At 42.4% G+C, this 13882-nt stretch overlaps 4 protein-coding genes across 4 annotated transcripts; 1 reads left to right on the top strand and 3 right to left on the bottom strand.

Moving 5' to 3' along the window:
* The first annotated feature begins 3299 nt into the window (after nt 1-3299).
* Nucleotides 3300-7452, top strand: LOC105271587 (uncharacterized). The gene is made up of 3 exons (XM_011313226.1): nt 3300-3473; nt 5586-6694; nt 6986-7452. Exons 2-3 carry the CDS (start codon nt 5602-5604, stop codon nt 7141-7143), a joined length of 1251 nt encoding a protein of 416 aa, XP_011311528.1. The 5' UTR covers nt 3300-3473; nt 5586-5601; the 3' UTR covers nt 7144-7452.
* A 274-nt stretch (nt 7453-7726) lies between these two features.
* On the bottom strand, nt 7727-8343 carry LOC105271586 (uncharacterized). Its single transcript, XM_011313224.1, has 2 exons — nt 8074-8343; nt 7727-7987 (listed from the first exon to the last, which is right to left on the bottom strand). The coding sequence occupies exons 1-2, from the start codon at nt 8272-8274 to the stop codon at nt 7781-7783; spliced, it is 408 nt and encodes a 135-aa protein (XP_011311526.1). The 5' UTR covers nt 8275-8343; the 3' UTR covers nt 7727-7780.
* A 1050-nt stretch (nt 8344-9393) lies between these two features.
* On the bottom strand, nt 9394-12111 carry Idh3a (isocitrate dehydrogenase [NAD] subunit alpha, mitochondrial). The gene is made up of 6 exons (XM_011313223.1): nt 11943-12111; nt 11555-11680; nt 11161-11333; nt 10778-11012; nt 10257-10535; nt 9394-10180 (listed from the first exon to the last, which is right to left on the bottom strand). The coding sequence occupies exons 1-6, from the start codon at nt 11967-11969 to the stop codon at nt 9941-9943; spliced, it is 1080 nt and encodes a 359-aa protein (XP_011311525.1). The 5' UTR covers nt 11970-12111; the 3' UTR covers nt 9394-9940.
* Nucleotides 12112-12217: 106 nt separating this feature from the next.
* On the bottom strand, nt 12218-13858 carry Rae1 (ribonucleic acid export 1). Its single transcript, XM_011313222.1, has 5 exons — nt 13756-13858; nt 13295-13594; nt 12974-13219; nt 12438-12917; nt 12218-12370 (listed from the first exon to the last, which is right to left on the bottom strand). The coding sequence occupies exons 2-5, from the start codon at nt 13550-13552 to the stop codon at nt 12284-12286; spliced, it is 1071 nt and encodes a 356-aa protein (XP_011311524.1). The 5' UTR covers nt 13553-13594; nt 13756-13858; the 3' UTR covers nt 12218-12283.
* Nucleotides 13859-13882: the final 24 nt, after the last annotated feature.

Below are 13882 nucleotides of genomic sequence, written 5' to 3'. Positions count from 1 at the left end.
GAACAATATCTTTGGGAATTGTCGAAAAAAAAAAATTCATCCATCAATAATCTCACACGCAGGAAACGCGGATCAATTACATAATGATAACGACACGGTGAAACGGATGCTTTTGCCTCGGTCCACCCCCAGCCACCTCTTCTCCACGTATCACAGCAATCAAAGAGACAGAACTAGAGTTTCGCGCGTTACAACCACCCCCCCACCCATCGCATTCATCCCATCGTTCTTCCGTATAGCAAAGTGACTATAGAACAAAGGGTTGAGCCTCTTCTCTGCGGGCGCAGTAATTATTATGCTCTTTGACGATCCATACCCCATCCCCCACCCTCTCGTACCCTTTTTCTACGCCATTCCCACACCCCCCGAACCCTCTCCACGTCTGTCAACGGTTGCCCCGACGAATCGATACTTCTAAAACTTTAATCTTCCGCGTTCCCGTGATCTTCATCTAAAGGTCTCTCCTTTTTTTTATCGACACATTGAATTCCATTAAATTTTCAATTGTTCCGGTGTTAGGATCCTCGCTCCATCCCCCAAACCACAATAAAAAATATTAACACAGTAATTATCCCGGAGCTATTACTTATCCACCGGAAGTAGAAAAAGACGGCGAAATTGCAAATGGAAAGATGAGGGAAAGACAATCAAACAGGGATTATCCTCATTTTATTCCTCTCAACGAGGGAGATATTTAATCAAAGTTGTTTACTGTCCTCCTTCAGGGATCCCTCAAATCTACAGTCATCTCTTCCTTCTTCACCCGCTAGTTTGGGAAACTTGGTATAGGTGGGGAAGTTACTTACCCGACATTTAATTGTCCCGGATGCCTTGCCAGTTTGAAAACAAGTTACCGTCATATATAAGGAACCGCAATTGCAATTATTCTGGCATTGATTAATAGTTAATGCATTATTTTCTCGCATTACCGGTGGTTTTTCGGTGAATGGGGGATGAAACGTTGAAACGTGCAATTATTTAAACCACAGTCGTATACTCGTGTCAAAGGGAGTGACGGGGAGGGTAGACCCACGTTATCCTTTGACCCAGGGTCCTCTCGCGTTTACCTCGGAAGATCTCTTGCCCTCAATACTTCACGAAGGAGTTAAGCCATAAAGTAGCCCCATCAAAGGACCAACCATCCACCCTAATTGCCAGACCAAATCATATGACGAATTAATTAGCACTGATAATCAATAAATGGAAAATTTCTAGTGGCCGATGATATCAGTGCATCAGTGGCCACCCGGGGCCGGGTAGGGGTATAATAGTATCGCATTGATGTGCTTGATGCTCTGACATTAAGTGTACCATGTGGCTGTGGTACTCCTCTCGCGATTCACCGAGACGAAACCCATAGTGAAACAGAGACAGCCTTTCAGTACACGATAGCCTCCCCCCTAAAATCCACCCCCTGACACCCCCCTGAGCCCCCATTTGGGGCATCTCTGTGCCTGGCAGTCGCATCGGATCGCAAACAAAAGACGAACTGAGGCTAGCGCGCGCCACTCATCGCTCGATGCGACAGCGAGTGACGTTTCTCTACCCCCTCCAACTATCCCCTCACCACCACCCATCACCACCCACCCCCATCCACCCTTGTCATACCCCTCTCTCCTTTTCACTTTCCTCCCACCACTGATGCTCCAGCTATCTGTTGTTATCACCAGTTATTTGCATCCCTTCGTACTCGAAGCAGAAACCGTCGGAGGGTGGCTAGGGGGGAGACAACTTGACTATGGAGTGAACGACCAAATTCTCGGGAGCTTACTTCCCAGGGATATTACACTCCGAGGGGGTGAAATGGTAAATTTCTATCGGATCATTTCGAGTAATGTTCTCTCCAATGTCTCTCTTATACAATTTTTTTTTTCGCGTAGACAGATAAAAAAATTCTGATTGCTTTTTAACATTTGATATGATTAACGAATTGGTAAATTATTTGGGATGAGTTTATTCTATGGGTGGTGAAGTGATTGGATAAAACGTTTAGAGTTAAGACCCGGAGATTTGGGAAGATTGAAAATGCGGTGGAAAAGTCGACAATGAGGTAGAGAGGCCTCGGGAGTTGTTGTCACAGTGACGAATCGTTGGGTGTTTAAAATTCCCGTGTGACTCCACCGCGTGGTGAGAGAGATGGGGTGGGATGGGGTGGGTCTTTCGAATAGAATAGTAGAGACTCGGGTTTCAGTCGTGCAGGCAAACGAGAAGAGACAGCTGGATAAGAGGATAGTCAACGAGGGGTGGTAAAAAGGATCGAGGGCGTGAGAGTGAAAAAAAAAAAAGGGGTTGAGCTCTCGTCGAGTGCCGACAGATTGCCGCGGGGACAAATAAGAGTGTATCCAGTCACCGCAGCCAGCGACGCGAAATTTCGGCTAAATTGTTTTCCACCCCTTACTTATCTCGCGCTTACGTTTTTTCACGGTATCAAAAGAAATTGATAATGCACACCCCGGTATTTAAAAAGAGCCCCACAAATTTTTGCGACTCGCTCTTTCAAACGAAATGATACGGTAAAAAAAAAATCATTTGATATGTTTACCGAGAAAAATAAAAATCCTCTTGACGGTTGAATAGCAGCAAGCAGTCTGCTCTGAATAAATATCCTCTAAAATTCTAAAACCCCTCACATGTGTACTGGAAAAAATCCACCCACACCCCCTGTAGCTACATTCATCCCAGCCAAGTGCAATGGAAACATCCCCCTCCCCCCCCCGCCAACAGCCAAAGAAAAAAAATATATATCCATCCACCCAGGACAGCGTTATATCCATGTTTTCTCCAATTTCTTTTTTCTCCCATCGCCAACAAAAACGTAAAAGCGCGAGCCCAGAAAGTATCCGCACTGTATACGACATTGGGGGGGAAAAAAAAAAAAGCGAGTGGAAAAAATGTTCTCTCGGCTTTCTTTTTTACTATTTCTTTCTCTTTTTTTTTATTCTCTTTTTCCCGCCCACTTTTAGTACCCACTCGGCTCACCGCGAAATGTGGCATTCAACAGGGGGCCCTCTCCCTCTCCTCCCACTTTGGGGGAGTGTGAGGGAGGGAAAATGATGCGCAGATTGGCCGGATCATCTCGAAAACCGCCACCCTCCCGATTCCCTTCACTCTGCAATGAAATCCTAGGGATGAGAGGGAGTCCCTACAGTGGGGATGCCATATCCTCTTCTCCATCCTCTTCTCCTATGCCATCCCCACCACCAAATATCTACCTTACTGTGATTCCTATGGTTGAGGAGGCGCGCTTCATCCTCAACCCCAACACCATCCCCATACCCATTCTCATCCCCATCCTCTCCCCACGTAACATCCAACTCGTCACCGCAGACTCACTCGGGCTTCTACGATTATTATCTCATTTACCGGTGTAGGGCCTGCACGCGTCCATCGAACAGCCAAAGGGCCATTTTTCGCGGATTATCTTGTTTTTTTTTTTTTTAGTGTGGATACCACGAGTTATCGTCAACCACCAGGTAAGTTTCCTAAAAATATCTCTAATACATCGTTTTACATCCCTAGTGTACATTCCATTTTTTTTATTATTAAAAATATTTTAATCGATGAATCTCCTATTTTCTGGGCGCAACATTTTTATTCTCGCGAATAAAAATCGAAACACCTGAGGATTCGGAAGGTTTTTTCATTATTAGATTAGAGTTGCCAAATTTTTTCTACAGAAATTTTGCTTTATTCTTTTGAAGACGAGATATTCAGCGAAAAGTGATTTTGAAAAATATGGAAAATTGGCGATTTTATTTGACTATGGATTCGTGTGGATTATGATTCCAGTGGAATTTTGATTGATTGGAAATTAATGGGGTGATTGGAATTTAACGGGGCGAGAATAGGGAGGGAATGCGCTCTTGACATTAAGAAATATTTCCGCGGTGAGTTCAACACACTAGACTTGCAGTAGGTGGACTGCCCCCCACATTAAGAGCTTTTTCATTCTCAAGGAAATTCCGGTCATCAAAGTTCCCTCCATATTTTGATTTCCTCGTCTGAATAATACTCCACTATTTTTTTATACTCTTATTTGATGGAGGGTATATCGCTGGGGAAATAAAAATGTTTACTGCGGACTGTTAAACCGACGATGGGCCGTCGAGAGAAGCAATATGAAAAATTCACAAAACAAGAATAAAAAAAGAAATAGAACAATCCGAATGAGATAAGGGCACTCGCAGTAGTGAATGACCGCGTGGAGTCAGACCAGTCCAATCACCTCTTTTCACTCGAGAGCTCCATCACAAAAAAAAAAAACCATCGAAAAACGTCAATTGACCGCGAAAATTCACCAGCAGATTGACGAGCATTTAAGTAGTTGAGCTTTTATGGTGAAGTTGATTTTTTCTTGGTGAAATAGACTTAAGAAAATTGGTCCCACCACTTCTTCCACTTCTGTATATTTATTCACCATAACTTCCCCCCACCGTAAGGAAAATGCAAATATCTCCGTAGACTTAACGCAATGGAATGGAGTTGAAGGAGAAGGGGTTGGTGACGACGAGAAATTGAAACAATCCGCCAATTAGAATGGTCGACGTGACGGGATTATGCAGATTTACCATTGGTCTGCAGAGAGTAGTGTGAGGTATATAGAGAGGATGCAGAGAGTGGCAGCTGGTGGTACAGCTTAATTCAATCTCCGAGTTGTCTTATGAATCGTAAACCCAGTGGAAACTGCTTTTCCCATCTTTCCCTTCATTCCCTCCATTTCATACTTTATACTCACCAGAATAATTCCACCCCCTGTACTCCAACGAATGCATAATTTCACGACTTCAAATGCCATTTCACATTTCGTGGATAAATAATTGATCCCCTCCTTTCTATTAATTAGGAGATTAGCAAATTGAATTTTAGCCAATGCGATGGTATTATTATCGCTGTATTTATTTATTGATCAGGGAATAATAAACATGAATGGGTATATAGTGTTGGGCCAACTCTAGATTTATCATGACAGTTTGTCCCAGAGAAAACCTGACAGCAGTCCATTTCCCGTTCATCCTGTCTGGCTGGCGTGGAACATAATATCTACGGTGACTAGTGCCTGTGGACGCCCGTTTGTTTGGTGAAAACAATGGACCGAAACAATGCATCCATTCCCTTTCCTCTCTGTTGTATGCTCAAACCTACGCCTCTTGGTTTCCATCCCCCCAGCATCCCCCAGCATCCCCCAGCATCCCCCAGCATCCCTCTCAAACCAGGGTAGATACCAATATGGATTTATCACGGTATTTCACCACTCATTCTTCTTCACATTTTTTTTTTCATCCCCATTTTGTTGTGTCTTGTTGGCAAAATGGGGTCTCGTCGAGTGGACCACCATTTCGAGATTTAGTCCAATGGCCAGTGAGGTGCACTTGACGGAAGCGCTTAATGAATCACCCGGGTGAAACCCTCTCCTTAGACACTGCTCTTCTATTCAATTCAATTAATCCTCCAGACAATGACCAGCTGGAGATGATAATTATGTACTTGTCTTAGGGATCGCTCTCTCCAGTACTCGCATACAAATTATTTTATTCTTCATTTTTCATTGTTCTATTTTTTAGATAAGTGAGAATTTGTCGTTGCAGATAAAATATTAGTGAAATGACAACGACAACTGGGGAGCCGTCAACTCTCAAAAACCCGTCGACCCTCTCCGGGGGTGATTTAGTCTCTCGATTACTCGCAGCAACACCTCCGTATCTCTACAATGTCCCTCTGACACCCCACAGTTTTTTCTTCAGCGAGATGCTCAGGTCGTTTGTCCAGGCAAAGTCCGAGACGGCGACGACCTCGACGGCCCCGACGCCCGTCAACCGCCGACGGAAGAGATCGTGGCGCGATGCCAGAGACAGACCCCTCGAGCTCACGACCAAAGAAAAAACACACGAGTCTCATTCCGAGAAGTACTTCCACCAGGATTTAACGGAGAACAGATTCAAACCCGAGGCTTTTGAGTCCGAGCTGAAGCCCCCGGGGTACGAGGAGAATAAAAATTTCAACGACGTCCTCAAGCCTCCGGACGAGAGTCCCACGGACTTCGTGAAACAACCGCGGAATTTCTACGACGACTCCTCGAGGCTCTTCGGGGCAGATCGCATCACCCACGAGATCTTCCCGAGTCAGAAGATCAAACCAGAGGAGCAGATGACTCCCCCAAACGATCGGAAATACGAGGAACGTCAGAAGATAAATCCAGACTTGTCATTTTCCCAGGAACCGAAGAACAAACTCGATTTTTCAGCGAGGAATTTCGTTCCTGGTCTGGGATCTCGCCCGGAGGAGCTTTCAGGAACTCCGAAGAATTTCCTCCCACCAGCGGTACCGAACCCGGACTTCCTGCCGAGTCCTCTGTGGTACCCACCTTATCCCCTGCCCCAATCCTACCCTGGAATCGATCCTCTTCATTTTTTCATCGACCTGCGTGTCTCTGGACACATCTGGGACAGAAAACTCAGCGAGAGACAGGCACCCTTCAAAAGCAAACACTGCTCGGCATTCAGTGTTCCTCAGGCCAAGGAATTCAACAGGCCCCTGAATTTAACGAGGGACGAGGCCAGCACCTCCAAGAAATCCCAAGAGAACTCTCGTGGAACGCATTTCATTCTGAAGAATCTCATGAGGACGTATAAGGGCATCAAGGACGTGGCAATCAGGGCTAGGGAGGACAAGGGAAGAGACCAACGAGATTGTGAATGTGAGTCCTTTTTTCATGAACTCCATAAATTATTACAATAAATTCAAAGTGTCCCTGAAAATTCTAGGAATTTTCATGAGATCAATTTTCGTGGAATTATTGAAAGAATTCCTTAAAAATTCAGGGAAAATTTCAGTAAAGGGTTAAGGGAAAATTTTGAATAGTTGTCCTTCTGAGGGATTTTCTCGAGAACTTGATAGTCAACTGAAACTTCCATATGCAGTGATGGAGTAGTTTTTCCGAAAGTTGGAAAGTCTTCCCTCAAAGTTAAAGTCTCATATTAATTTTCAGCCGTCGATGATGCATCCAAGGAAGACGCGATGTTGTCTCCGTCTTGTCATGACGAAGATAATCGAAAAGATATTCGAGCTCTCATCGGTCTCGAACTCGTTGTCGATTATGTTAAGGAACCCAAGGAAGAACCCGCCCAGTCACCAAAGACCGAGTGAAATCATTAATAAATACCAATTCACGTCTTCAAAATATTTTTATCATTAATTCTCCCATCCCTCCGAAATATTCGTGGAGTGTACAACGAATTAATCATGAAACAATCCGTGAATTATCTTTTCACCAATGAAAAAAAAACAAATAATCGACTTACTCATCAGTTGTTGGCTTCATTTGTCTTTTGTAAAATATAAAATTGTAAATAATTACTAGACTAGATATCTCACGGCATTTTCAATGTCTGTATACTGAATAATGAATCAAATATAAAAAAAAAAAAACGGTGTAGCAAGGTATCAACTGTGTAAATTTCGTCTCAATGGAATAAAAAAATTATTGAATTGGATGGAGTGTGATGAAAGAGAATCATTCCAATTTCCCTCATCAGAAAATATCAATTAATGAGGGGGGAGGGAGAGCGATCGTTTAACGAGATCAAAGACGAGGGAAAAATCTCGTTAATTACGGGCTCGACTGGGGACCAAATAATAAATGAATTAACGATGAAAAAAATCTGCAAACTCACATTATTTTTATTTTCATCCCAGCAAAAATCAATAATTTTATCATTGACATTTTTTTTCTCTCTCTCTTTCGATTAATATATTTTACATTGCCTTGTTTTATTTTATTTAATTATATCCCATTGTTGTTATTGGCGATGACACGGAGCTCGAGGACAACCTCACCCTTCTGAGGATTGAGTCTCATTAAATTACGATTTCTCTCGTAAGGCTGGGGATCAGGATAGACAACTCTTTTTACGGGGCCTTCTGAGATGCGGTAGTACATAGGACGTTCCAAGTTGCCAGCCAAGGATCGCTCTGATGGATAGATAATGGTCTGAACAAAAAAATAAATTAAATCCAATAAATTACGAGGGGGTGATGAGAAAGTTTGCCTCCTCGATTACTCGGTTACTCGGTTACCTTTCTCGCGGGATGAATTTGCTCTGCGTTTTCCCCAGACTCACCGGCGAAAAACGTCAAATCTAAATCCCTGGAAGCCTGTTCAGTGTCATCCGGATAAATGGGGGAAAAGTCGCTCCTTGGGTCCAGGTAGAGAACCCGCGAATGCACGGGTTTAATTGTTAGGATCACTGGGAGTACGATAAATACGAAGCGAAACATTTTGATCGGTGTCTTTAACTCACTTTGATTGCACTGACGACTAGAGACTTCTTCGAGGTGTCACTCGTATGACGAACATCTCCAGGTGCTCTATCCGGATTAACGGATCATTCCACGGGGGTGAATATATTTTATTTAATCCGCAGATGTCTTGCGGTCGTTGTCATCAATCGGAGGAATTAAAATGTATTTTTTTCATGATAAATATAATGGTTCGCGCGTTCGCGTAAAATTCACGAGATTTTTCAAATCATGAAGATCGTTTTCATTGAGCAGATAGATGGACCATGAATAATACATGAAATTTGTACCTCACGGTATACAAAATCAAATTGAACGACGTGCACACATGCCTATATCCAAACTAAATATATAGGTATATTCGAAAAGTTGAGGGGCAAACGAATGTACATGAGACCGGGGCATAAATCTGAATAATTTTTCAACAAGCTCTCGGGAAAATTTTTATTGTTTCCCAGCCGTGACAACACTCTTTTGCATATTCATTCAACGGGCAAAAGAATATGCAGAGACATATTTTTTTTTATTGACGATCCCTTTGATAAAATGTAAAGATTTTGAAGGATTTATCGGCGATATTTTATTTGTTGTGGGAATAATTTCGCTGTATTTTTGGGTGAAAAGAAAGTCGTAAATTTTTCAGTGGGCTGACACGTCAATTATTCACCACTGGAATTTCAATAAATCTCCAGGAATTAACGAGCTTGCGAAAATGACATTCTATCTCTTCATCTTTCATATTTTCTCCGAGGAGAGTTGTGAAATATTGCCGACAACTTTTCTCATGCTTGAAACTTTTCCCTTGGCTTTGATAATAATAGGGATGGGGTGGGTGTGGGTGGAGGATCTCGGTGAGGGTGTGGTGGATAGGATAGGAGTAAGTGAAGTGCCCGGTGTAAGAATCACGATATGCCTTGAATGAGGGGAACTTCTTGATTTCTCTCACATTTCGAGATCACGTGAACCCTCTCATCTCGTCGAGAGGGTTCACATTTTGTTGTAAAGGTACATTATCAGGGCTGAGAGCAATTTTACTTCGTGTTGGGGAAATAATAAAGACATTGGGGGAGTAAAAAAGGGACTATTCAACGGAACAAATCGTTTTTGTTTCAACTTTATTGATCATTAATACTGCACGAACACGTTCGTCATCTAATGATTTTTCTCACTGAGGATTGCACTCCTCTCGCAACGACTTATCGATTGGTATTTATACAGTCCTATACAGTTCACTTGATCGTGGAAAATATCATTTCCCAACTTTATTCTTTCGGTTTAAACACTAGAGACTCGAGATTTGACTTTTCACAGTAGATAGTACATTACATAAAATTCACTACGACAGTTCAATGGACGTATGACACATGCCAGCGAATGATAATTCAATTCGTTTGAATTCACACAATTCTTTCTACAGGCATTTGAAAACCATTTTGGAAACTAAAGATGAATGAAAACGGATTTCTTCTATAGTGATTAAATATTCGACGAGTATTTGGTGATTTGCAGATGAAAAATTCTCAGTACAAAAAATCGTAGAACGAGATTCGACCCAATTCTCGTTTCTCGTCTCTCGTTTTACCACTTTTTCACTGATTCCTGATAGCTCTCAACAGTTTCCCACGACTTAACAGGCAACAATGAATTAATTCGACTTGGCAGCGACTTTCTTACAGATTTCGTTTGTGTACTCGCTGCATTTGGCAGTGCCCCCCAGATCCCCAGTTAAATATTTGGCTTCTTTGATGGTATCATAAGCTGCATGTTCGATGTTTCTGGCATAATCTGTGAGTCCCATGTGCTTCAGCATCATTACTGCGGAGAGGAGGAGGGCTGTGGGGTTGGCTTTATCGTGACCAGCGATATCTGGGGCAGTTCCATGCACCTGAAAAATTTATTCCCACCAGTGAATTCATTTCTATATTTTATTGTGATTTAGAATAAATCTCCTGGACACTAACAGACTCGAAGAGGGCACCATTGAGTCCGATATTTCCACTTGGAGTCAATCCCAAACCTCCCACAAGACCAGCGCACATATCGGAGAGGATATCTCCGTAGAGGTTTGGCATCACCAGAACGTCGTATTTACTCGGGTCCTGCACCATGTTCAGACAGACTGTGTCCAGGTATCTCTCCTCGAATTTAACGTTTGGAAATTTTTGAGCCGCCTCACGACAACACCGCAGGAACAGACCATCTGACATTCTCATTATGTTGGCTTTGTGCACTGCAGTCACCTGGTGATTAATTATTTAATTCCAGGGTAATTTTTATGATTAGCATATATGGCGCACTTATCTTACACTAATGGATATTTTTTTTTAATAAAAAAAAATTCCAATAATTTATTTGAATATTTGGGGGTTAGAGAAGGGGGGTAGTGAGTGGGTGGATGGATTGAATTTTTTTGAACAGGCGTGTAGAAATGAATGGACGGCAATGGATTCCTTTTTTTTTCCTTCAATAGAAATATTGATACCTTTTTTCTATTATTGTCACTGGCATACTGAAAGGCAAATTCAGCGACTCTCGTTGACGCCTCCTCAGTGATGAGCTTGATGGACTGCACAACACCATCGACAATCTCGTGCTCTATTCCCGAGTACTCACCCTCGGTATTCTCACGAATTGTTACGACGTCCACATTGTCGTAAAGGGTTTTATATCCCTCGAGGGAGCGACAGGGTCTCACGTTCGCGTACAAATTGAATTCTCTGGGAACAAAAGCACAATAACTGCCTTTCTAAAGATATGGCTTCGTTAACAATGTTTTACGTAATGATTTCAATTCTGGGAAATTCGATAAAGAAATTGTAACGAATATTTAAAATTGTTGTAAATAAATTTCACTAAACAACTCACTTTCTCAAGGCGAGATTTAGCGATCTGTGCCCCTTTCCGATGGGAGTCATAAGGGGTCCCTTGAGGCCGATTTTATTTCTATTAACTGACTCTATGGCAGCCTGAGGAATTCCAAATTTTCCGTCGGGCCCTTTCACAGGTGTTACGTCCACCGATTCCCATTCAATCGGTACCTAAAATTAAAAAAATACCTCTTGATCTCCAAAACACTGAGAAGCATCAGCTGAATAATTTTTTTTTGATAACCCCTGCCATTTCTATCACCAGAAATATCTCAACCGGGTCAAGGTGATAGGTAGGACACGTCAATTGTGATATTTTCGATTTTGTGGATTGAATAAATTGAATAAAATGAGCTGAGAAAAAACAGGACGATTGGGTAATCAATAAATACCTTGGCAGCATCGAATATTTTCTGTACAGCAGCTGAAATTTCGGGTCCAATGCCATCACCAGGGATGAGGGTACACTTGTGGGGTCCTCCACTGTATAATCGAGCCCCAGTGACTCCAGGTGACACCTAAAATCCATTTAATGATGGAAAAAAGGCATTCATTCAAAAGGCAGCTGAAAGTTGAGAAGCTGCGAAGGGGAGCAGTGGACAGAAATAAAGAGAGACGAGATGAGGGTAATGGAGATTGAACCACGTATGTGTGGGGAATTTGCGAAGGTGTATTGGAAATTCTAACCTTCCACGATTGTTAATTTTTGCAGATGGGAAAATCAATGGATAAAATAAATTTTTAGGATGATCACTGAGAATTATTACGAATTGCACTCACGACTTTTCTTATCCACTGGGCTGCCATTTCAACGTGTATTAGTCCGCTGGAAGGTGGATTTTTAATTTAAATATAAATAAATCGTTGATTTTATTGGGTAATTTTATCACACAGGCACGTCAAGGCACCCCACGAAACGTAGAGATCGCCGAAGGAAGTCGAGACGAGGTTTTCGGAGTAAGGCTGATTTTTAGTCGACGACTGGCGCCAATTTCTTACCATAATGAACATATTTGAATTACAAGGGAGAAATTCATTGAGCATGGAACGCATGATTTTGCAATATGAAAAGATTTATTTGAACATCATGATAAAAATTAAAATAGAAGAAAGTGAATGTTTTATGAGATACTCCTTGGCTTGAGCTCGTCATAGCATGACCTGAGGAAGATGTAGTTTTTCTTCATTGGATTGTAGAATTCGTGGCCCTGTATCAATAATTAAAATTAAAACCATGAAATGTGACATTTTTTCAAAATCCGAGAAAAACCTCACCTTTGACCAGTCATAAGAAACGGCGTAAGCGAAGATTTGTCCATTATGGTTGAAACAGCAACGTGTAATGGGTTGCTCCATGGGTTCTGAAGGTTTTAGTTTAGTCCTCGCATCTTTATCCCAGAAGCTGAAGGTCCCATCGCTCCCTACAGTGGCCAGAGTCCCATGAACAGGGTGGAATGCAATATCGTTGACTGCGTAGATGTCTTGGTAGCCGTTTGGTGCTCCGTTCGACCGATGACACTTGAATGTGAAATTGTCCTTGGGATTTGTGGGGTTGACGTATTGAATAGCAACTCGACCCTCGACACTGCCCAGAGCGTAGCCATTTGGTACTTTCTTCTTGTCCCTGAATATCGCGACGCAACGGTGCTGGTATTTCAGAGGAGACTCGACTCTCTTGAACTCGTGAGGGGTGCCATCCAATTGGTAGATTATTAGGCCTCGACTTGCAGTTCCAACCACTGCCATTGGATAGTCCTGTGAATTAATTTATTAATTCCGAAAGAAATTTTTAAAATTAATGGTGTACTCACAACGTCAGCGCAGTAGCATCGTTCTGGTAAATTAATAGTCAACATGGGATTTGGACTCCTGGCATCCCAAAATTTGAGGGTTTTATCCCAGGAGCCTGTCATGAGACAGGAGTAGTTGGAACCCTTGACCCAGTGACAGGTTTTCACTGGGGCTTCGTGGGCAGCAACCTGGATGCTCTGATTCGATGCCAAGTCCCAGCATTTCACCATTTTGTCGACTGAGGCCATAAATACTTTAGTTCCATCCTGAGGGATAAACAAATTAATGAATTTATCGATAGATAGAATATAAAAATAATATAAATAATCGTGAAGATTCACATCGTGCCAGCAGACGTCTAGGACTGGTCCTCCCATCGTCTGCATCGACTTGGGGACAGTTTTTCCAGATTGTTCGACCTCCCAGCACCTGACGTTGCAGTCCCAGGACCCAGCCACTAGAAAATTCTGGGGAATCGAGGCTGGACTGAAGGCCAGACTCGAGGTTGAGTCCTCTGGGGGTGAAACCACCTCGAAATCCTTCATGGGGTTCGAGTTGCTCGGTGCAACAGCTCCCAATGTGCTCGTCTGATTAAACATCTCTTCTTCCTCGATAAAAATGTGTCAGCAATCCTACCCCTTCTGGAATTCAATCGAATAAACAATGTGATTGTCCCTCGTTTATTCCAGAGGTTAATAAACGTTCCCACGTAAAGTACAAGTGAATTTACCACTTCCTCGTCAAATTAATTATTGGGAAAATGCATTTTTCGGGTTTTTGCACTTAAATGAGGATTACTTACACTTAAAAATATTGTTTAGACGATAGAATTTTCCCAGTCCGGTTTTTGCGCCTTTATTCTCTTCGGAATGTCTCAACAATGTTTTCAACACCACGAAGTTGCTCATTTTTGTGCAACTATCCACTTT

Source organism: Fopius arisanus, unplaced genomic scaffold (genome assembly GCF_000806365.1).
Source record: "Fopius arisanus strain USDA-PBARC FA_bdor unplaced genomic scaffold, ASM80636v1 scaffold00113, whole genome shotgun sequence".
NCBI lineage: Eukaryota > Metazoa > Arthropoda > Insecta > Hymenoptera > Braconidae > Fopius > Fopius arisanus.
This window is presented reverse-complemented; position numbering and strand designations above follow the sequence as displayed.

Coding starts and splice junctions, on each gene's coding strand:
- LOC105271586 (XM_011313224.1), bottom strand. CDS start 8,274: ATGTTTCGCTTCGTATTTATCGTACTCCCAGTGATCCTAACAATTAAA. Junction 7,988..8,073: donor AAATTCATCCCGCGAGAAAG/GTAACCGAGTAA, acceptor TTTTTTGTTCAG/ACCATTATCTATCCATCAGA.
- Rae1 (XM_011313222.1), bottom strand. CDS start 13,552: ATGTTTAATCAGACGAGCACATTGGGAGCTGTTGCACCGAGCAACTCG. Junction 12,918..12,973: donor GATGCTACTGCGCTGACGTT/GTGAGTACACCA, acceptor ATTAATTCACAG/GACTATCCAATGGCAGTGGT. Junction 12,371..12,437: donor TTTCTTATGACTGGTCAAAG/GTGAGGTTTTTC, acceptor TTATTGATACAG/GGCCACGAATTCTACAATCC.
- Idh3a (XM_011313223.1), bottom strand. CDS start 11,969: ATGGCAGCCCAGTGGATAAGAAAAGTC. Junction 11,681..11,942: donor CCCAGTGGATAAGAAAAGTC/GTGAGTGCAATT, acceptor AATGGATTTTAG/GTGTCACCTGGAGTCACTGG. Junction 11,013..11,160: donor CTAAATCTCGCCTTGAGAAA/GTGAGTTGTTTA, acceptor TTTTGTTCCCAG/AGAATTCAATTTGTACGCGA.
- LOC105271587 (XM_011313226.1), top strand. CDS start 5,602: ATGACAACGACAACTGGGGAGCCGTCAACTCTCAAAAACCCGTCGACC. Junction 6,695..6,985: donor AGACCAACGAGATTGTGAAT/GTGAGTCCTTTT, acceptor ATTAATTTTCAG/CCGTCGATGATGCATCCAAG.